The 24017-nt window shown below is 46.1% G+C and overlaps 1 protein-coding gene across 1 annotated transcript in view; it reads right to left on the bottom strand.

Annotated features, from left to right (window-relative positions):
* Positions 1–658: 658 nt before the first annotated feature.
* The window catches only part of BTBD8 (BTB domain containing 8), a 99731-nt gene continuing 76372 nt past the window's right edge, over positions 659–24017 (bottom strand). The window contains exons 13-17 of the mRNA XM_056526726.1: positions 22050–22689; positions 12402–12489; positions 10480–10607; positions 5706–7682; positions 659–1785 (exon numbers count right to left, since the gene is read on the bottom strand). Coding sequence (XP_056382701.1) covers positions 1340–1785; positions 5706–7682; positions 10480–10607; positions 12402–12489; positions 22050–22689 — 3279 coding nt within the window. The 3' untranslated portion in view covers positions 659–1339. The remainder of the gene's footprint in view (positions 1786–5705; positions 7683–10479; positions 10608–12401; positions 12490–22049; positions 22690–24017) is intronic.

A 24017-nucleotide genomic window follows, 5' to 3' on the forward strand; every position in this document is an offset into this window, starting at 1 on the left:
GAGCGTAAAGGGAAAGTTTGAGGGGGTCTCATCTCCTTTTTGGAGAGGGACTGCATGAGACAACATCCTTGTGAACTTTTTATGAGGCACATTTTATAGACTTGGGTGATAAGGAGAACATACTTGGGTTTTGGAATAAAAATTTCTTTGAAGTAGGAATGGCGGTAATTGCTCCCAAGGACCAAGGAGTGAAAACTTTTTCTAAGGGTTCCAATATGGTAGGAAATAAACTAAAGAATGTCGATTGACTACAATGGAAGATCGACTGAGTACTCTAACTGTAAAGAATCCTTTTCTATATTCAGGTTTCCAATTCTTCCAAGAACTAAAAACTTATTTCAAGGGTTTAGTTATGGTAATATGGTTGGACAATGTGAAAGGTCAATTGACTACACTTACCGTAATTAATACTTTCCTTTATTCAAACATGAAAATAGAAAAAGATTTACGGTAAGGGTAATCAATTGATCTTCCACAGTTATGTCAAACCATATTACCATAACAAAACCCTTGAAATAACTATGGAAGGTCAATGAACTACTCTTACTGTAAATAATCCTTTCCTATATTTGTTTGAGTCTGCCCCCTTCCCACACATAATGGATGTGACAAATCATAGAACAATTCCACGGACAATAATAACAGCAGACATGGGATATAACTCTTAAAAAAAAGTTTTAATATTGTCAACGATATCTCCGTTCACCACATCTAAGAAATCATTTTAAGGTTGTTCCTTTTGGTCTTTTATTTACATTTTGGCCTATTCGATGCATTGGAAAGCAAATCGCAATGGATTAATACAGCGCATTCATGCTTAATCTGATTCCCCATCCAAAGGCAAAATTTATATTTTATTATCTAGTACCACAGAAAAAAGAAAAAATCCTGACATGCCCAGAGTCTTCAAGCAATCATAGCAAAAACAAACCAATAAAACTGTGCTCCTTGGCACGACTTGCATCATTTCACTCGCCGATCATTATAAACATACAGGAATGAACACGTGACTGTCGCTTCTTGTCTCAGTCTGATCCGGGGGTCTCTGCCACGGCTACTGTACAATTTTTGTATATATATTGTATATATGTCATAAATATTCGCTTAGTGCAATAATGTAAAAACTGTAGTACCTTCAGAAAAGAAAGCAGTAAACTTGTCTATTGGCTAAAAGTCTATACAAGCAATGTGCAAAGTCAAAGGACTCACTGATGTATTTTCTAAACTTTTTGGATCCACATTTTTGCACGGCTTTTTCCACAATATTTAGCCATTAGTGGCAACAAATCCTGATAAAGACCGTACAAGAGAAAAAAAAATCCACAAAAAAACAGCAAATCTAGTGATGGGTTTCTAATTCAAGGATAGTCCATTCTCCATGGGGGGAGGAACACTCGTCGGGAGAAAAGCTAGTCACCGTGACACTGGTGGAGTCCTCGAATGGAGATGACAGATCGCCCCATGCTTTGCCCTGAGATTTGGAATTTTCTCTAGCTAAGAGCAACGTCTGATTGATCAGATACTGTGCGAGACTGAGATCCTCGGGGACAGAGTTTATGATATCCACGTCTGATCCGTGATCGGCCAGCAGCTGTCTCAGCAGCGTCCAGTCCCGCTCTACAAACTGCTGATCTTCAAACTCAATATCCAAGAATCGAGGTTCAGTCTTCAGCCTCTGCTCAATGCCATCAGCGGGATCCATCTCATAGATGGGAGAAAGGGACTTTGGAGGACGATGGTCATACATGCAGGTTTGTGCCACTGAGTCAATATCATCTATGTGCCCTGAAATAATTCACAATACTGCACATTGTAAAGATGGTTATGCTCTTTCAACCCATAGTCACTGAAGACGAACATACGATCAAATAAAAACATAAAAATAATAGACAGTAAGATACGTAGACATTTCACGCACATATATATTTGTAAAAACAGCAAAAATTTTTTTTTTTTTTTTTAAAGAAAACTTTCTATAGAACAAGAAGCAGCAGCAGGATAACCCTGGCACACATGTTTTTTCTGATACAGAAAATGGGTTATTTGGAGAAATGACAGCAACAAACAACATCACAACCCTATACTGGGGCACTGTGCACAGATTTGGGGATGGACGATACACAAAGGTAACTAGTTATAGCGCCACACTGAGATGCAAGCAAAAAAATAAAAATAAATGCTACCTATAATGGAAAGAAGTGGTCTCAAAACTGTGGCCCTCCAGATGTTGTAAAACTACAACTACAAATTCTTTAATACTTAGTGGGAGATTGCACTGTAACAATAAAAAAGTAATTTTATATATAATTATTTTATATAATTTATATTATAAATAATATATATTTTCACACTGCAGTCGGCAAAGTATCAAAGAATCTTTTATTTGTTGTGCAAAATATTGATGCCTTTTTTTCATTTTTTTAAATATTTTTTATTATTCCTTATTTTAAAAAGACAAATTCTTTCACACTTAGTGGGACACTGCATTGTGAAAAAAAAATGTTCTTAATTTTTTTATTTAGATTAAATATATTAAAGATTTTTTTTATACAATGTAATCTTTGGTTTAGTATCAAAACAAATCTAAAGGCAGCAATAATTTGCAAAACAAAAATTCTTTAACTTTTTTTATTCCTTTTTATCTCAAAGGAAAAATTCTTTGATACTTAAAGGAAGATTGTATCGTAAAAATAATTTTTGTTTTATTACTTTTAAAACCTATATAATAAAAATATTACAGAAATCTAAAGGCAGCAGTAATTTGCAAAACAAAAATTATTGGATACTTAGCGGGAGTTAAAAAGAGAAAAGGGTCTATAAAACCTACTGAGAGGGACAATACATTTTAAGATTGGAGCAAAGTAAAAGACAGTGGAGCGGTGCCCCATTGGAGTGCTGCAATAGTGGGCCCTCTTCAGGTAGAATTTTTTTTAGGCAAACCCACTCCTTTTCGATATAATTTATGCCCAGAAAATCATAGAATGTACAGACTAGGTAAAGGGACAAGTTGTCTGAGCAGAATTTATTCTTTAGTCTTGAAAAAAATAAAACAAGGACTAAATTCTAAATCAGCATTTTCCATTTTCGGCAATTTAAAGACTCACACGACACAAGATATTAGCGTTGAGGTTTAAATCAACTTTGACAAAAGGAACAAAGCCAGATGATTACAACAATCATTACACTCCGGTTTTATGTTGGCCCAACACAGATTATCAGAGGGACTGACCGACCAGCTAATGTGTATGTGAGGAGTCTAGAGGGGGACGAGGGGGACACGAGGGGAGTCTAGAGGGGGGCCAGAGGGGAGTCTAGAGGGGGGCCAGAGGGGAGTCTAGAGGGGGACGAGGGGGACACGAGGGGAGTCTAGAGGGGGGCCAGAGGGGAGTCTAGAGGGGGGCCAGAGGGGAGTCTAGAGGGGGGCCAGAGGGGAGTCTAGAGGGGGGCCAGAGGGGAGTCTAGAGGGGGGCCAGAGGGGGGCCAGAGGGGAGTCTAGAGGGGGGCCAGAGGGGAGTCTAGAGGGGGGCCAGAGGGGAGTCTAGAGGGGGGCCAGAGGGGAGTCTAGAGGGGGGCCAGAGGGGAGTCTAGAGGGGGGCCAGAGGGGAGTCTAGAGGGGGGCCAGAGGGGAGCCAAGAGGGGAGTCTAGAGGGGAGCCAAGAGGGGAGTCTAGAGGGGGGCCAGAGGGGAGTCTAGAGGGGGGCCAGAGGGGAGTCTAGAGGGGGGCCAGAGGGGAGTCTAGAGGGGGGCCAGAGGGGAGTCTAGAGGGGGGCCAGAGGGGAGTCTAGAGGGGGGCCAGAGGGGAGTCTAGAGGGGGGCCAGAGGGGAGCCTAGAGGGGGGCCAGAGGGGAGCCTAGAGGGGGGCCAGAGGGGAGCCTAGAGGGGGGCCAGAGGGGAGCCTAGAGGGGGGCCAGAGGGGAGCCTAGAGGGGGGCCAGAGGGGAGTCTAGAGGGGGGCCAGAGGGGAGTCTAGAGGGGGGCCAGAGGGGAGTCTAGAGGGGGGCCAGAGGGGAGCCAGAGGGGAGTCTAGAGGGGGACCAGAGGGGAGTCTAGAGGGGGACCAGAGGGGAGTCTAGAGGGGGACCAGAGGGGAGTCTAGAGGGGGACCAGAGGGGAGTCTAGAGGGGGACCAGAGGGGAGTCTAGAGGGGGACCAGAGGGGAGTCTAGAGGGGGACCAGAGGGGAGTCTAGAGTGGGACGAGGGGACCAGAGGGGAGTCTAGAGGGGGACGAGGGGACCAGCTAGGAGGACAAGTGAACCAGAGAGGAGTCTGGGGGAGGGGGGGGGGGACCAGAGAGGAGTCTAGAGGAGGAGGGGGTCAGAGAGATGTATGTCACTGGAGAGGAGTCTGGAGGGAGGGGGGACCAAGAGAGGAATCTGGAGGGGAGGGGAAGGAGACCATCTGGAGGAGGAGGGGCCAAATAGGAGTCTAAAGGAGGAAGAGAGAGAGAATTCTGAAGGCTGGGCCAGAGAGAAGTCTAGAGGAGGGGACAGAGAGCAGTCACCAGAGAGGTATTTGGAGGAAGCGGTCCAAAGAAGTCTGGAGAAGGAGGCCAGAGGAGAGAGTTTGGAAGAAGGGGTATAGAGAGGCTGGAAAAGGGTAATGAGAGGAGTCTGAAGGAGGGGCCAGAGAGGAGTCTGAAGGAGGGGCCAGAGAGGAGTCTGAAGGAGGGGCCAGAGAGGAGTCTGAAGGAGGGGCCAGAGAGGAGTCTGAAGGAGGGGCCAGAGAGGAGTCTGAAGGAGGGGCCAGAGAGGAGTCTGAAGGAGGGGCCAGAGAGGAGTCTGAAGGAGGGGCCAGAGAGGAGTCTGAAGGAGGGGCCAGAGAGGAGTCTGAAGGAGGGGCCAGAGAGGAGTCTGAAGGAGGGGCCAGAGAGGAGTCTGAAGGAGGGGCCAGAGAGGAGTCTGAAGGAGGGGCCAGAGAGGAGTCTGAAGGAGGGGCCAGAGAGGAGTCTGAAGGAGGGGCCAGAGAGGAGTCTGAAGGAGGGGCCAGAGAGGAGTCTGAAGGAGGGGCCAGAGAGGAGTCTGAAGGAGGGGCCAGAGAGGAGTCTGAAGGAGGGGCCAGAGAGGAGTCTGAAGGTGGGGCCAGAGAGGAGTCTGAAGGTGGGGCCAGAGAGGAGTCTGAAGGAGGGGCCAGAGAGGAGTCTGAAGGAGGGGCCAGAGAGGAGTTTCTTTCCTTTTTATCTGTATTTATCTTCATATGAGATTCAAAAAGGACTAAGCTTTGTAAACATAATGCCACAGATGCCAAGTTAGCCAAGCTTTGTGACCGTACCAATACAGTACATGCTTTATACACGGACATGGAGGATGCAAATAAAATTATCCAGCGGTGGCACTTACTGACATTGAGAACACTGACCGGTAAAAATCAATGTCATATATATATATAATTACACAAATAAAAGATTAAATTATTTTACAGATAGATATTTACAGATATATAGATATTTATATAGAAGCAAATGTTTTGTTCAAGTAAAAAGGGCCAGAAACCGCAAACCTTACCGAAGACTTTGATTGATTCTGGTAAGAAGTTCTCAACTCTCGAGGAAAATATCTGCAAATGTTTACAAAGGTGAATCTATTCCTGTAAATGTTTAATAATCCTTAATATATTGATCTATAATAATCAGATTTTTTTTTTATATATATAGAACACTGCATTGGGAAACAAAGTAAAAGACACGTCTATCGGTTAATGTTCATTACCTGCGGATAAAGCAGTGTTGGAGTTTTCAGTGGAAGGCGCATGGTTGTCTCTGCCAAGAAACTGACTCTTACAAGCGTTAGAGGTTTTTGTACAGCAAAACCTTTGCGCGTCGGAGGGCGTTTCGGTGTACAGATCTAAATGGCACGGCCGCACCTGAGACTTAAGTTCGCTTTCTGCTTTGTAGAGGCCCTTACATGAGGTGGATTCTGCACTTTCCGGTCCAGCAACTGAACCTTCATGAGACAGCTCATGATTTGCAGCCGAGGAGTCGTGTTCACGCGCTCTCTCTGTATGTCGGCCATCTTCCTTGGAAGAGCCATCTGTAGAGTTTTTCTCAAACACATCAGGAGGAGTCAGTGACGCGGCTTTTCGTGAAGGGTGGGTATCCCCCTCGTCCGATCCGAGTTCTTCACACTCGTCAACTGAGAGGAGGACGGACCTCATAAAAGTGTTGCCTACAGGCGCCCGTTGGTTTTCGCCGTCCATTTCGGCCATGTCATCGAAAGCTAAATTCACAATGCCTTGAAAAGGCTGCACAGCAGTATCTGGCGGGGCCTGCACGGCAGCGATCTCTGCCTCTGAACGCTCGTCTTCGGTCTCGTCAGCCGATGAGGAAAGATGTTCGATCTCCTGAGAGAACTGGGCGCTGCTGGAGACAGCCGCATGAGTGGCGCTGTGCCTCGGGCCATCTCTCTGCAGCCATGCTTCGCTTCTTTTTCTAGGCCCTTCATCATCGCTGGTGGAATTGACACGGAATAACTCTGCACTGTCTTTTTTCATCCTGACGTCAATTCGTAAACTCCCGTCGTAACCCTTCAGCTCTTCGGGGGTACTGGTATCGCTGCTGCTCCGGCCTAGAAAGTCATGGCAGCGCATTGTGCTACACTTAGAGATCCCCCTTTCATTTGAGCCATCGTCGTCTTGGGAGCCCCCGGCATCATAATCTTCAGACCTCGGCTTGATGTCATCGGAGGACGTACTGGCGCTGCCGCTCTCCGATTCGGGACTCTCCCGTTCGTGTAAATGATTATTCCACTGGCCTATATAATGCATATCATTTACACGGCTATCTGCTACCTCATCAATATCCAAATCCCTCTGATAGCCGGGCGATGATCGGTTCATAAAATGTTCCATGCTGTTCGGCGCGTGTTGCCGGTCGGCACCGTTTAAACGTGATTCCGCATCGTTATGACGTCTTTGAAAATTAGCGCTGGATGTCTGAGAGAATTCCGGAAAGGCCATGTTCTCGCTCTCTTTTGGCTTCGGAACTCTTTCGACCTCTTTTACAGAACACAACTCGCTTTCGCTGGAGTTCTCTGAGTCACAGATATTTTTACAGTCTGACTTCTGCTCCAGCACATCACCCGACCCCGCACCGCCCGCGATCGCTGCCTTTGTTTCATTTATTGCTCCCGTCAAATCGTCTTCTGAATTAGATCTATGAAGAAGAACAGATGCCGGAGGAGAATTTTCTTGGCAGTGGCAATGATCTATATTAGGCTTCTGTATCACAGACTCTTGATTACCCATTGATGTATCCTTGTGTGCAGACAATGGCGTGCCTTCAAGATGGCCTGCTTCTTCTACAGACTGACAGCTGGCAGCTGCTTGATTGCCTTCATCTACTACAGGTGCCCGGCTCCCCGGAGCATCTGGTTTAGTGGGGTCTTGCTGGCTGTGGTTATTCCTCACACTCTTCTGACTCTTATGGTTCACCATGGAAGTTTTAAGAACGCTTGGTACTTTGGCTTTGGGCTCTTTGTGGTTTTGGACCGGGGCTTTACTACCTCCATGTTTATTACTTGACACATTTAGTTGTGTTTTAATTGCAGAAGTAGTTGTTGTTCTTATTGTAGTCTTTTTATTTAAGGGTGCATGCTTGTCTCCGGAGGGAGACTGAGTGACTGACTTGGCGTCTTGCTTGGCTTCAGGCGGCTTGGAAGAAACGGATTTAGGCATCGTAGAGCCGTCCCCTGAAAGAAAACAAAGAAAATCATATGTCATATGAAAAAAAGGATAAATGCACCATAAAGTAGCTTCTGAATAGTATCATTGTCAACCAAGGTGCCTCCAGAAGTAGCAAAACTACAACTGCAAGCATGCCAGGAGCTGTAGTTTTGCAACAGCTGGAGGCGCACTGGTTGGGAACACTGTTCTTCAAATTCTTTAATACATTGAGTTACATTGTGAGCAGCAGAATAAATGATTTATGATGATTTTGATGCACAGATTACACAGTAATGTCACAGTACAGAGATAATACACACAGTGATGTCACAGTACAGGGATAATACACACAGTGATGTCACAGTACAGGGATAACACACACAGTGATGTCACAGTACAGGGATAATACACACAGTGATGTCACAGTACAAGGATAATACACACAGTGATGTCACAGTACAGGGATAACACACACAGTGATGTCACAGTACAGGGATAACACACACAGTGATGTCACAGTACAGGGATAACACACACAGTGATGTCACAGTACAGGGATAACACACACAGTGATGTCACAGTACAGGGATAACACACACAGTGATGTCACAGTACAGGGATAATATACACAGTGATGTCACAGTACAGGGATAATACACAGTGATGTCACAGTACAGGGATAATACACAGTGATGTCACAGTACAGGGATAATACATAATATCACATTACAGGGATAATACCCACAGTGATGTCACAGTAGAGGGATAATATACACAGTGATGTCACAGTACAGGGATAATACACAGTGATGTCACAGTACAGGGATAATACATAATGTCACAGTACAGAGATAATACACACAGTGATGTCACAGTACAGGGATAATACACACAGTGATCTCACAGTACAGGGATAATACACAGTGATGTCACAGTACAGGGATAATACATAATATCACAGTACAGGGATAATACCCACAGTGATGTCACAGTAGAGGGATAATATACACAGTGATGTCACAGTAGAGGGATAATATACACAGTGATGTCACAGTACAGGGATAATACATAATATCACAGTACAGAGATAATGCACACAGTGATGTCACAGTACAGAGATAATGCACACAGTGATGTCACAGTACAGGGATAATGCACACAGTGATGTCACAGTACAGGGATAATACACAGTGATGTCACAGTACAGGGATAATACACAGTGATGTCACAGTACAGGGATAATACATAATATCACATTACAGGGATAATACCCACAGTGATGTCACAGTAGAGGGATAATATACACAGTGATGTCACAGTACAGGGATAATACACAGTGATGTCACAGTACAGGGATAATACATAATGTCACAGTACAGAGATAATACACACAGTGATGTCACAGTACAGGGATAATACCCACAGTGATGTCACAGTACAGGGATAATACCCACAGTGATGTCACAGTACAGGGATAATACCCACAGTGATGTCACAGTACAGGGATAATACCCACAGTGATGTCACAGTACAGGGATAATACCCACAGTGATGTCACAGTACAGGGATAATACCCACAGTGATGTCACAGTACAGGGATAATACCCACAGTGATGTCAAAGTACAGGGATAATACCCACAGTGATGTCACAGTACAGGGATAATACCCACAGTGATGTCACAGTACAGGGATAATACCCACAGTGATGTCAAAGTACAGGGATAATACCCACAGTGATGTCACAGTACAGGGATAATACCCACAGTGATGTCACAGTACAGGGATAATACCCACAGTGATGTCACAGTACAGGGATAATACCCACAGTGATGTCACAGTACAGGGATAATACCCACAGTGATGTCACAGTACAGGGATAATACCCACAGTGATGTCACAGTACAGGGATAATACCCACAGTGATGTCACAGTACAGGGATAATACCCACAGTGATGTCACAGTACAGGGATAATACCCACAGTGATGTCACAGTACAGGGATAATACCCACAGTGATGTCACAGTACAGGGATAATACCCACAGTGATGTCACAGTACAGGGATAATACCCACAGTGATGTCACAGTACAGAGATAATACACACAGTGATGTCACAGTACAGAGATAATACACAGTGATGTCACAGTACAGGGATAATACACAGTGATGTCACAGTACAGGGATAATACACAGTGATGTCACAGTACAGGGATAATACACAGTGATGTCACAGTACAGGGATAATACACAGTGATGTCACAGTACAGGGATAATACACAGTGATGTCACAGTACAGGGATAATACACAGTGATGTCACAGTACAGGGATAATACACAGTGATGTCACAGTACAGGGATAATACACAGTGATGTCACAGTACAGGGATAATACACAAAGCAAGGATAAATATGTCAATGAACAGGTAGAATGCACACGATGACATCATAGCCCAGGAACACCACATAAAAAGCATATAATGATGTGATAGTACAGAGTTAATTTATATATTTGATGTAAAGAAGCAAAGTACCTGCTGTATCCAGGAAAGTATATAACTTATGGGGCGTTAACACTGCGGAAATCTCGCTGAATCTCCGCTCACGGAATTCAGTGAGTGGTGATACAGTCATAATTGACGACTATGCAGTGCTCGCGGAATTACGCTCAAAGAATGAACATGTTCATTCTTTGCGCGGAACAATGTCAGCAGCTTAATTGTCTGCTGCTGAAATCGTTCAGTGTGAACGGGTCTCGCGGAAGACCCATATAATTATGGAATAAAACAGTCCGGATCTGTACAGACCATTAGATATTAATCTACCTTGTTTTTTAGTCAGAGCAGCCGGGGCACTTTTTGGTCTTTGTGCGGCACAAGTAGTGAGTTTGATTCCCTTCTTTTTCTGAAGCCCAGGATCATTGCCCCCATCCGTAGGCTTTTTTGCTGAAGAGCTGCAAAATAGTGAGAATAAAAAGATCACAAGGAACAATAGAAGGGATCGTCTTCATTAGGACAGATTTTTTTTAAAGTTGCAGACTGGATGACAAAATACAGAATCAATACCCAGGCCGTCCATACACAGCCCACCCCTCCTGCTGCTCTGTCCCACCGATTACAATTTTCTGGTCCTGACACACAGGAAATGGATTGAAACGCCCAATCATTGGTGGAGGGGGGGGGGGGCAGCGGTGGTGTCAGTGACTGGTGGAGCATATAGTATTTCTTCGGTCTAAAGATAATTCAGCACTAGACTAGGAGGGATTGGAGCAGGAGCACAGCGGGGAGAGGCCCGGGCAGCACAGCGAGGAGAGGCCCGGGCAGCACAGCGAGGAGAGGCCCGGGCAGCACAGCGAGGAGAGGCCCGGGCAGCACAGCGAGGAGAGGCCCGGGCAGCACAGCGAGGAGAGGCCCGGGCAGCACAGCGAGGAGAGGCCCGGGCAGCACAGCGAGGAGAGGCCCGGGCAGCACAGCGAGGAGAGGCCCGGGCAGCACAGCGAGGAGAGGCCCGGACAGCACAGCGAGGAGAGGCCCGGGCAGCACAGCGAGGAGAGGCCCGGGCAGCACAGCGAGGAGAGGCCCGGGCAGCACAGCGAGGAGAGGCCCGGGCAGCACAGCGAGGAGAGGCCCGGGCAGCACAGCGAGGAGAGGCCCGGGCAGCACAGCGAGGAGAGGCCCGGGCAGCACAGCGAGGAGAGGCCCGGGCAGCACAGCGAGGAGAGGCCCGGGCAGCACAGCGAGGAGAGGCCCGGGCAGCACAGCGAGGAGAGGCCCGGGCAGCACAGCGAGGAGAGGCCCGGGCAGCACAGCAAGGAGAGGCCCGGGCAGCACAGCAAGGAGAGGCCCGGGCAGCACAGCAAGGAGAGGCCCGGGCAGCACAGCAAGGAGAGGCCCGGGCAGCACAGCAAGGAGAGGCCCGGGCAGCACAGCAAGGAGAGGCCCGGGCAGCACAGCAAGGAGAGGCCCGGGCAGCACAGCAAGGAGAGGCCCGGGCAGCACAGCAAGGAGAGGCCCGGGCAGCACAGCAAGGAGAGGCCCGGGCAGCACAGCAAGGAGAGGCCCGGGCAGCACAGCAAGGAGAGGCCCGGGCAGCACAGCAAGGAGAGGCCCGGGCAGCACAGCAAGGAGAGGCCCGGGCAGCACAGCAAGGAGAGGCCCGGGCAGCACAGCGAGGAGAGGCCCGGGCAGCACAGCAAGGAGAGGCCCGGGCAGCACAGCAAGGAGAGGCCCGGGCAGCACAGCAAGGAGAGGCCCGGGCAGCACAGCAAGGAGAGGCCCGGGCAGCACAGCAAGGAGAGGCCCGGGCAGCACAGCAAGGAGAGGCCCGGGCAGCACAGCAAGGAGAGGCCCGGGCAGCACAGCAAGGAGAGGCCCGGGCAGCACAGCAAGGAGAGGCCCGGGCAGCACAGCAAGGAGAGGCCCGGGCAGCACAGCAAGGAGAGGCCCGGGCAGCACAGCAAGGAGAGGCCCGGGCAGCACAGCAAGGAGAGGCCCGGGCAGCACAGCAAGGAGAGGCCCGGGCAGCACAGCGGGGAGGCCAGTGATTCAATAAACTGTTCATATATTAAAATAATATTTTAAACAAAAAATAAAAAAAATAAACTTCCTGCTCCGTGAATAAAAGAAAATCCTCCCTCTATGTGACACAACAGATATCTTACACATCTTCTCCGTTTTTGTTAAAACCATGTGACATCGTAAAGAAATTTCTTCTAATCACAGGGACCCGGAACAGAAATGTGACAAACCTTCTGGGCTCCTGACTCTCCCCCTCATTGCTCTTGCGTTTGGCCGCCGTCCCGTTGGAAATCTTCACTGTTGACTTTGATTTTGTGCCTGTTTGGAGACAAGTGACATTGTAGACATTACAAAGCTTAGGTTGTTGTTTAGTTCACATTTTTGGGATTTTCCAAGATAGGGGAAAAAAAATAAAAAAATCTGTCCAACCATAGGATAAAATCCCCCTGCCCCACACCCACTGTATCAGAGGTGTCCAGCAGTCTTAGGTCACTGTGCTACAGCAATGACACAACCGTATACACACACGACCTGCAGTCTAAGTTATAGCAGTGCATCCCTACAGTTACTGTAGATAACACTGGATCCACCACCATTCACAGCAGAGATCAGCCTCCCCCTCCATTGTAGATTGACCTCTGAAAAGGTCACAGAGAAAGCCAAGTGCCATTTCCAATTCATGTGAATGGAACAATTCCTGTTTATTGTTTCCTATGTCATGGGTCCTGCTGTAAAATGTCGCTAAAAAAACCAAACAAAAAACTTTCAGGCAAGATGGCCGCCTCCATATTAAAGGAGTAGTCCAGTGGTGATTCAGTGGTGAGAAACTTATCCCCTATCCTAAGGATAGGGGATAAGTTGCAGATCGCGGGGGGTCCGACCGCTGGGGCCCCCTGTGATCTCCTGTACGGAGCCCCGACAGCCCGCTGGAAGGGGGCGTGTCGACCTCCGCACAAGGCGGCGGCCGACACGCCCCCTCAATACAACTCTATGGCAGAGCCGAAGCGCTGCCTTCGGCAATCTCCGGCTCTGCCATAGAGATGTATTGAGGGGGCGTGTCGGCCGCCGCCTCGTGCGGGGGTCGACACCCGCTATCTCGGCGGAGAGCCGGGGCCCCGTACAGAGAGATCGCAGGGGGCCCCAGCGGTCGGACCCCCCGCGATCTCAAACTTATCCCCTATCCTTAGGATAGGGGATAAGTTTTTCACCACTGGACTACCCCTTTAATGTACAAAATGTAATGTGAAAAAAAAAATTATTCCTTCATAAAATAGAAACAGATGAGAGGCAGATACTAAAACTTTATTATTATTATTATTATTTTTTTTATAAATACATTTCCTTTAAAGGGGTACTCCGCTGTTCAGCGTTTGGAACAAACTGTTCCGAATGCTGGAGCCAGGAGCTTGTGGCGTCATAGCCCCGCCCCCTCAATGCAAGTCTATGGGACCATAGACTTGCATTGAGGGGGCAGGACGTGACGTCATGAGGGGGCGGGGCTATGACATCACGAGCTCCCGGCTCCAGCGTTCGGAACAGTTTGTTCCAAACGCTGAACAGCGGAGTACCCCTTTAAATAAATAAAAAAAATTCCCCACATCTGTGTACAATTATAGTTTACACAATTAATCAAACACTCAATCACAGCCTCCGTTTTTCTCAAGGAAATTTTCAAAGGCTGCGGAAATTCTTTTCTTTTTTGAGAGTTTTTTTTTTTTTTTTACCTTTCATCTGTTTACTCGTGGCTCAGGTTTTCCTGTTGCCTTTTGTAAAATCTGCGCATGCGCCAAAATAAGTAAATATAGTGAAAACAAGTGGGGAAGGGAATTCAACAAAACAGAAAACCCAACCCTATTAGATAAGGCCGGGTTCACACCACGTTTTTGCAGTACAGTTCCCGTATACGTGTTCAATGTGAAACCCGTACGGAACCGTATTGAAAATCATACGCCAAACGATGCATCTGGTTATGTCCGTTTTGCATCCTGTACGGTTTTGTCCGTTTTTTTTTCCCGTACCCAAAACCGTAGTCTACCACGGTTTTTGGTCCAGGTGAAAAACTATATCTATATATATATCTATATATATATATATATATATATATATATATATATATATATATATCTATATATATATATATATATATATATATATATATATATATATATATATCTATATATATCTATATATATCTATATATATCTATATATATCTATATATTTTTTTTTTTTTAACATGGGAGTCAATGGGAACTGTACAGAACCGCATCCGGTTCCATCCGGTTTGCACCATATGGTTTTTGACTTTGCACATTTTCTTTCTTGGAATTCCAATCAAACAAGTGAAACTTTATCCATAATGGAGTGAAAAATTTAAAATGTATCTGTTTTTCTTCTTCAACCAGAAATTATTTTTCAAACCGTATACGGGTTAAAAATTGTATACACGTTTTGATACAGTTTAGTCAGGTTTTGAAGAATCCGTTTTTCATCAAAAACCTGATATGGAAACTGTACTGCAAAAACAATGTCAACGAGTTTACGTTAATGTAGAACAGACTTTTTTGCCTCTGGATTTTGGCTACAAGTCCAGGCCCAACAATGGAACCATCAGTATTATTTGTATAAGGTTTGTGTGAACTCGGCCTAAATGGTAAAAATAAAAACAAAGTAAGACCGGCTCCACACAATGAGGCAGCTGTATCTAGGCCTGGACAGGCCCCATTCGTTTTTATGGCCCATATAGTGAGTGTTTTCAGGGCATTTTCTTATTGTATCCGGGTTTCGTTTCGGACTGAGAAATGATGAAGACCACGATTATCCGTCAGAGCCAAAAATGTCATATACTCAGGAAAATTACCCAAACGTAGTCACTAGCTGAATTAGCTCGGACCATTGAAATGAGTGGGGTCCGTGCCGGTACGGCCATGGATACATAAGCGTCTCAGACACTGGGGGCACAAATTGTGGTGTGAACGAGCCCCGAAACAAATAAAAGAAAAACGACTGATAAACAACTGTATCCAGTGGAATCGATCACATGGGGCCGAGATGTACAGGATAAAGATATATTTATCTTACACTATGGCTCCTCAGATCACACAAGGGATATTTCTATACAGTTCAGGCGTCCATGTAACGCGATAGAATCAGGTAATGGCGGCCAATGAGACACAGTCTTCACAGGACAATCTCTTTAAAGGGGTACTCCACTCCTAGACATTTTATCCCCTATTCAAAGGATAGGCGATAAGATGTCTGATCGTGGGGGTCCCGCTGCTGGGACCCCTGCGATCTCTGTGCAGCACCCCGGCGTTCCTTTAGAACGCTGGGTGCGGGTGGCGGGGGTTCGTGATGTCACAGCCACACCCCTTGTGACGCCACACCCCCTCAATGCAAGTCTATAGACTTGCATTGAGGGGGGGTGACGTGACATCACAAGGGGCGCAGCCGTGACATCACAAACCCCCGCCACCTACTCCAAGTGTTTGCAACAAAATGTTCCGACCACTGGGGCAGCAGAGTACCCCTTTAACCCCCTTTCCCAATGATATTGTGTACGATTCCGGTGGCACTACCGCATGTGCTCAACCAGATTTATCATATGGCAGCAATGACGGATCTGGGTTTTCTGGATGCCCAAAAATATTCTATCCATATGTTATTGCCAAACGTGAAGATTCCTGGCCTCAGTAGAATGGCTGCTTATCATGCTTTGGGCTCATCTCTTCACTTCCAAGGAAATCTTGAAGAGGCATTTCAATTTTATAAAAACACCAAAATACCCCTTTAAAGGGTCAGACATAAAAGGGGTTCTCCAACATAAGGTGACTTTAGTAATTAAGTGTCATACAGTAATGGACATGCTTACCAAGGATCTGTGCTTGTGTTGGTGGTAAATGGCCATGTCCTGTGTCCTCATCATTCTGCTGGCTTGTTTTTGGGAACTGGCTACTTCCTGTTTCTGTGCCATCTCTCAGACTACAATCCCCACACATCGGTCGCCCCACCCATTGCAGCACTGCTATGCTCCCTTTGATCACATGACTTGCCCAATATCACCTGAAACAGAAGCTGTGGATCTGTATGATGATGAACGCACGCACATGTGACCTGGTAACACCATCAGGGGGCCGGCTTCTCACACAACAGATGCAGCAGCCAAGCCCCTTTCAGATTTTATTGCAGGGGCTAATTGACCAGGTGGTTACAACCCTGATCGACTTCGCCTTATTAGATTTCTTCTCTTCTATGCCTGCAAGGTTATAGCCAAGTCCTGGAAGGACTGTGACACCCCACCTGTATCTTGAGGGCTTCAATTGTTCAATAGATATGTCCCCTTATATCAATCCCTATCAGTCGGAGGTGTCCTTAGATGGCACATATAGGGTTACTCTTAGTTCGAACTATCCTTCCTTTGTCTTAGGGGAGTAGTGCTGGTGTGGAGGAGTGTATGTTCTTTTTGGTTGCGTTATTGGACATAGCCCATGTGTTGGGATATTCGGACTGTTCTCATGGTCTTTTTGCCTATGGTGCTGCCGGGTTACCCTGTGACTGTTACCTGAGGTCTTCCTTCTTGCACCAAAAAACTGCTCCTTCTCTACTGAGGAAGTTGAATGACCCGTTGAGAGCAATCGGACTCTTAGATTTTTATTTTTTTTATTTTTTTATGGTTGCCTTTGTTACAGCTGTGGTAAGGTGGATCCACTGACCTGTGAAGAAGATTGCGTGGGCCGTACCAGGGAGCAGAGTCTAAGGTGCCACTGGTTTTCACCAGAGCCCGCAGCAAAGCAGGATGGACTGGGCGGCACCCAATGGCTACCCCTGGTACGACTCTTCCCCTCAGGCAGCCGAGGTATAACATGGCACAGGAAAGTAGAGGCACGGACGAAGTCAGGACAGGCAGGAGGTCAGGGCTGGCAGCAATGAAGCAAGGTCAGGTCACGTAGCAAGGGGTCAGATACACGGCAAGGCAAGACACAGGTAAATGCTTTCTCTTAGGCAAACTAGGCACAAAGATCTGGCAAGGATTAAAGGAAGTGCAGGGTTATATAGGGTCAAACCACACTAGCACCAATTAATGGTGTGCTATCCCTTTAAATTTTAAAGAGCCAGCGCGCACTAGGAGGCGGGGACACGCGCGCCGGTGGACACAGAGAACAGAGGAGGCAGAGCAGTGAGGAGGTGAGGGGAGACCCGGCGGCCGCATGCGTTCTCATCACGGGATGCGATCCGCAGCAGCGCCGGCAGCAGAGAGAGGGATGGGCTTGCAGTAAGCAAGTCTGACCGCAGCGCTAACTGTAACAGCCTTGTTTAATTTTATATTGTGTTTGTTTATGGAAAATTGCAAATCTAAAAACAAAGGGGTACTCCGCTGGAAAACTTTTTTTTTTTTTTTTTTTATCAACTGGTAATTTGTAAATTACTTCCATATCAAAATCTTAATCCTTCCAGTACTTATCAGCTGCTGTATACTCCACAGGAAGTTCTTTTCTTTTGGAATTTCCTTTCTTTGTCAGACCACAGTGCTCTCTGCTGACACCTCTGCTCACATCAGGAACTGCCCAGAGTAGGAGCAAATCCCCATAGCAAACCTCTCCTGCTCTGGACAGTTCCTGACATGGACAGAGGTGTCAGCAGAGAGCACTGTGGTCAGACTGGAAAGAACTACACAACTTCCTGCAGAGCATACAGCAGCTGATAAGCACTGGAAGGATTAAGATTTTTAAATAGAAGTAACTTATAAGTCTCACAATAGACGAATGTAGCCAGCACATAAAAGCCAGAGTTTTTGATATCTCATTACGGGTAGGGGAGTACATCAGGCAATATCACGTACAGTTAACAGCTTGGAGATGGGTCCCTTCAAGCCAACACGTTTCAGGTCAAAGCAGGATGCCTCCAGCTGTTGCAAAACTACAACTCCCAGCATGTCAGGACAGCCAATGGCTGTCCGGGCATACTGGGAGTAGTAGTTTTGTAACAGCCGAAGCCACACTGGTTGGGAAACACTGGGGTAGAGGAATGCAAGTGCGCTGCAAACTGTATGTACAGAACTGTATGTAACACCGCAAAACAAAAAGCCAACGAGAACACAAGTAAGGGAGGGTTCACACCACGATTTTGCTATACGATTTCTGCATACGGTTTCATAAAAAAAAAAAACGTATGCAACCGTACAGAAAATGTGCCCATAGACTTCCCATTCAAAACTGTATGAACCGTAATGTATACGGTTGTCTCTGTTTTTCAAACCATATGGTTTTTTCCTTTTTCCGGACAGAAAACTGCAGCCTACCACGGTTTTTGGTCCGGGTGAAAAACTGTATTAAACCGTATACTTTTTTTTTTTGTAACACGGGAGTCAATGGGAACCGTACAGAACCGTATGTGCGTACAGTTCCATCCGGTTTTCACCATACGGTTTTTGACTGCAGTTTTTTTTCTTAAAATTTCAAACAAACAAGTGAAACTTTATTCATAATGGAGTGAAAAGTTAAAAACTTATACGTTTTTTTTCTTAAAAACCGGATGCAACCGGACATCATTATTCAAACAGTATACAGATAAAAATTTGTACACACGTTTGGATACAGTTTAGTCAGGTTTTGAGGAATCCGTTTTTTTAAATCAAAAACCTGATACGGGAACTGTACTGCAAAAACGTGTGAACCCGGCCTAACAGAAAAACCACTTTCCACCATTCTGTATGTGAGTTTTCTATAGTAGTTGTCGTTCTCTCTCATAATCAATAAACCAGAGTTTCCTTCACAAGCAGAAGCCCCCCATAGGTAGACTGCTGTTTCGGGGGTTTCTGCCCCTCATCGGGACAGAGTAGGGTCCTAGTTAGCTAGATTGGGGTTCTGGACTGTGACTCATTCTCACACAGGATACTATGATTTGGCTAGAATGAGTGTTTTCTCCCATCTGGAGGAGAACTGATTTGCATACTTTTTTTCCCCATGGTGCATTGCCTGAAAATAAGTCTTAAAAGGGTACTCCGGTGGAAAACTATTTATTTTAAATCACCTGGATTTGTAAATCACTTCTATTAAAAAAAAAAATCTTAATGCTTCCAGTACTTATCAGCTGCTGTTTACTACAGAGAAAGTCCTTTTCTTTCTGAATTTCCTTTCTGTCTGACCACAGTGCTCTCTGCTGACACTTCTGTCCATGTCAGGAACTGTCCAGAGCAGGAGAGGTTTGCTATGGGGATTTGCTCCTACTCTGGACAGTTTCTAAAATAGACAGAGGTGTCAGCAGAGAGCACTGTGGTCAGACTGAAAAGAAATTCAAAAAGAAAAGAACTTTCTCTGTAGTTATCAGCTGCTGATAAGTACTGAAAGGATAAAGATTTTTTTTAATAGAAGTAATTTACAAATCTGTTTATCTTTCTGGCACCAGTTGATTTAAAATAAAATGTTTTCCACAGGCGTACCCCTTTAATACACGAATTGGGCCTCTTTAATAAGAATCAGTACCCTCCATGACTCTCTCCATCCAACCAACACCCCGCACTTTACTGATAAGGAGCAAGAACCACTTAACAGCCATCTTCTGCACTGAGACTATTCCATCTCCACCAGTCCAGACGTTGAGGAAGAAAAGGTTTAACACCCCCCGCCTTCCCCCTCTCCCCTTGTGTATTTTGTCTCTTAATACATCTTTGGGCCTGTGATCTTCCCTTCCTCCCCCTATGACTCTCTGCAATGCTTTATTGTTTGATTTTAGTGTAGCATGCGGTACAATGTATAGTGTAGACCTGTGCTCTACATGGTACTGTCATGTATATATGTGTGCAAGAATGTTAGTGTAGTATGTGGTATGTAGTAAAGTGTAGGGACACCTCTGCTGTACATAGTACTGTCATGTATATATGTGTGTAGGAATGTTAATGTAGCAAGTGGTACAATGTATAGTGTAGGGACACCTGTGCTGTCCATGGTACTGTCATGTATATATCTGTGCAGGAATGTTAGTGTAGCATGTGGTATGATGTATAGTGTAGGGACACCTGTGCTGTCCATGGTACTGTCATGTATATATCTGTGCAGGAATGTTAGTGTAGCATGTGATATGATGTATAGTGTAGGGACACCTGTGCTGTCCATGGTACTGTCATGTATATATCTGTGCAGGAATGTTAGTGTAGCATGTGGTTCGATGTATAGTGTAGGGACACCCGTGCTGTCCACGGTACTGTCATGTATATATCTGTGCAGGAATGTTAGCTTCGCATGTGGTACAATGTATAGTGTAGGGAACACCTGTGCTGTCCATGGAACTGACATGTATGTTGTATGCATTATAGAATGGGACCCTTCAAACAGTCTTGCCAGCAAGCAAATTGGCAGGTTCCCAGTTCAGTAGTTTTGGGTTTATTGTAACAATTCACATACAGCAATAAGTTCCGCATGCAGTATAAAAAACGTAAACGTCCTTCACATCAGGTTCTTTACATAATACACACTTTTGAGCTTCTCACCAAAAACTTGCCAAGATCAGTCCCAAAGTCCGTATACAACATACCACAGACAAGCTGATCTGCGTCCGAGCAATTGCTTTCTGCTGCTCTCTGGCAGTGTTCACACATCTGTGAGATCAGGTTCAGGACTCCAATAGGATGGGGTTGGGCAGGATGGGGTTCGGTGGGTGGGTGGTGTTGGATAGGATGGGGTTGGGTGGGTGGTGTTGGATAGGATGGGGTTTTGTTTGGGTGGAGTTGGATAGGATGGGTTTGGGTGGGTTGGAATAGGATGGTGTTGGGTGGGAGGGGGTGGTCCTGGGGTTGATTGGGGTAGGTTGAGTTAGGGTTGGGCGAGATAGCGTCAAGGTGGGGTTTGGCCTTCCTTATGGAGGCTCCATAAGTAAGAAAATTTAATTTACATTTTCCCCCATGGTGCATGGTCTAAAAATAAGTATTTATACCAGTGTTTCCCAACCAGGGTGTCTCCAGCGGTTGCAAAACTACAACTCCCAGCATGCCCGGACTGCCTTTGGCTGTCTGGGCATGCTGGGAATTGTAGTTTAGCAACAGCTGGAGGCACCCTGCTTGGAAAACACTGCTCTATACACCAATTAGGTCTCTTTAATGAGAAACAGTTCTCCCCTTGAGCAGCCTATAGCTGATATAACATCAATGATCAACTGTTTCTACTACTCATGCAATATGGCACATCTAAAAATTATCTACTAAAGTTTAAATTAACTAATACATAAATAAATAAAATGCACAATGAATCTGGTCTACATTTGCTATGGAGCATAGATTAGCAATAAAGCGGTGTGAGTGCAAATCAAGCCAAGCACTAGGTGGTGTAAAATTAGACAAAAGTATCTGAAAAAATGCATAAATCTGGGATAGTCTGCCACCTAGACCGTGTAAACTAGGACTAATGGACAAGACCAGTGTTTCCCAATCAGTGTGCCTCCGGTTGTTGCAAAACTACAACTCCCAGCATGCCCAGACAGTCAAAATCTGTCCAGGCGTGCTAGGTTTTGTAGCTTTGCAACCGCTGAAGACACACTAGTTGGGGAACATTGGAATAGATTGGTGGCATTTCAGCTTTTGAAATGTGGAACACTCGCCCAGCGCCTAGAACACTCGCCCAGCGCCTAGAACACTCGCCCAGCGCCTAGAACACTCGCCCAGCGCCTAGAACACTCGCCCAGCGCCTAGAACACTCGCCCAGCGCCTAGAACACTCGCCCAGCGCCTAGAACACTCGCCCAGCGCCTAGAACACTCGCCCAGCGCCTAGAACACTCGCCCAGCGCCTAGAACACTCGCCCAGCGCCTAGAACACTCGCCCAGCGCCTAGATGGTTTTTTAATAACAATAGCTGGTAAAGCCAGAGGAAATGAAATAAAACCACACTCACCGACTCCCGAATCCTTTGAACAATCTAGACTGTTTTTCCCAGTTTTATTCACCGGTGGAGAACTTGTTGCCGAACCCGGTTGCTCATCAGCTATATGTTCCTGGCCATTTTCTCCAGAAGACGAGCTCGTGTGGGGAAGTTCTCCGTTGCCATTCGTAGACTTAACACAACCTTTCACTGGAGACGCCGGATCTTTGTCAGACTTCTTTAAGGCCTTGGCTTTGGTCAGTGGGTTGGTGCTCCCATTAGTCACTTTGGGCCTTGTCCCTGTCCGTGCAGAGGCTGCCGGTGGTTTGGCTGTGCCGGCCGCAGTGTCACCTTTGGAAGCGCAGGATTCAGTCTTTGATTGGTCATGGTTTTCGGATTTGGTTTTGAGGCTGACTTTCGGTCTTGCCGTGGCCGCTTTCTCTGCTGGTTTTGCCTCTTTAGCTCCTTTTGTTACCGTTTTCTTTACATCCTTTCCTTTCACATCGTCCTCTTTTCCTTTACCGGAAGAATTCCTGGTTATGTGGTTTGTATGCCCGGAGGCTCCTAAGGAATCGGATTTCATCTTCCTGTAACTGGACAGAGCGCTGTCGGAAAGTCTCTTATTCTCAGCCGTCTGTGATTCTCCCAACTTCACACTTTTGGATCGGATTTGCTGCAATGAAGAAGAAGGAGATTAGTAACAAACAGGGGTCACGTTTATAAGTGAAGAGATCATTGGGGTAGATAACAAGTGTCATTCATACCTATGGGCCACGCAACATTTTGCAGACTGAGGCCTCCAGAGCCCAAGTTTTAGTGGATTCTCTGCATCTAGTTAATATTTATCTACACAGGTTGGGGGCGGAATGATTCCTTTTGTTTCAGTCATTAAACCTGCATGACCTATAACCCAGGGTTTGGGACTCGAACCTGTGAGATACACGGCATTATATGCACACTGTATTTTCATGCTTGTTATTCTCTCATATTTTGGGGTCCTCTCCAGGTCTGCTCAGTGGACGCAAGTCCTTATAGCGAGAATAATAATCATGATCAATTATTTATTATTATTAGGGCCCAATCACATTACGTATTTTTCCCGAGCAGAACTCTGCTCCGGGGCTCCGCTCGGAAAATATGGTGCAGCATTCAACTGCTTTAATGGGATTCTGCTGCGCCATTTTCACCACAGAATTTCACGGCGGACATTCTGGCTCGGAAATTCTGGACCCCAGACTCTGACGAAAGAATGAACATGTTTATTCCTTTGGCGTAATGCGCTTGGATCATTGCCATCTATGGAGACTGCGTATTTCCGAGAGGTCCTATCACCAGCGTCCAGTCCAAACGGAATCTCCACCAGGATTATTATTATTATATTTTTTTTATTATTAACAATAAGGGCTCATTCACACTCCGGAATCGCCACACAGGATGTTTACGGGCAGAGATTCTGAAGTGTTAGAAATAAATAACAGATACAGCAGCTCTCTTGTAAAGACAGAGTAATATTCTTAAAAGGGGTACTCCGCTGCTCCTTTACAATTGTCTGCACCCGCCTCTTAAAAGGGTACGCCGCTGCTCAGTGTTTGGAACAAACCGTTCTGAACGCTGGAGCCGGGAGCTCGTGAAGTCATAGCCCCACCCCCTAATGACGTCACGCCCAGCCCCCTGAATGCAAGTCTATGGGAGGAGGCGTGGCGGATGTCGGCATGAGGGGGCGGGGCTATGACGTCACAAGCTTCCGGTGACGGCTCCAGAGTTCGAAACAGTTAGTTCCAAACGTTGAGCAGCGGAGTACCCCTTTAAGAGGTGCAGACAATTGTAAAGGGCAAGGTCCACAAAGTACTTGTAGTATATAAAATCCAAGAAACCAATGCAGCACTGCAGGATAGTGAGAAAAAAAAAAAAATAAAATAAAATAAAAAAAAACACAAACACACACACACACACACACACACACACACACATATATATATATTATTAATACCAAACAATTCC

The sequence above is a fragment of the Hyla sarda genome, chromosome 6 (assembly GCF_029499605.1).
Source record: "Hyla sarda isolate aHylSar1 chromosome 6, aHylSar1.hap1, whole genome shotgun sequence".
Classification (NCBI taxonomy): Eukaryota; Metazoa; Chordata; class Amphibia; order Anura; family Hylidae; genus Hyla; species Hyla sarda.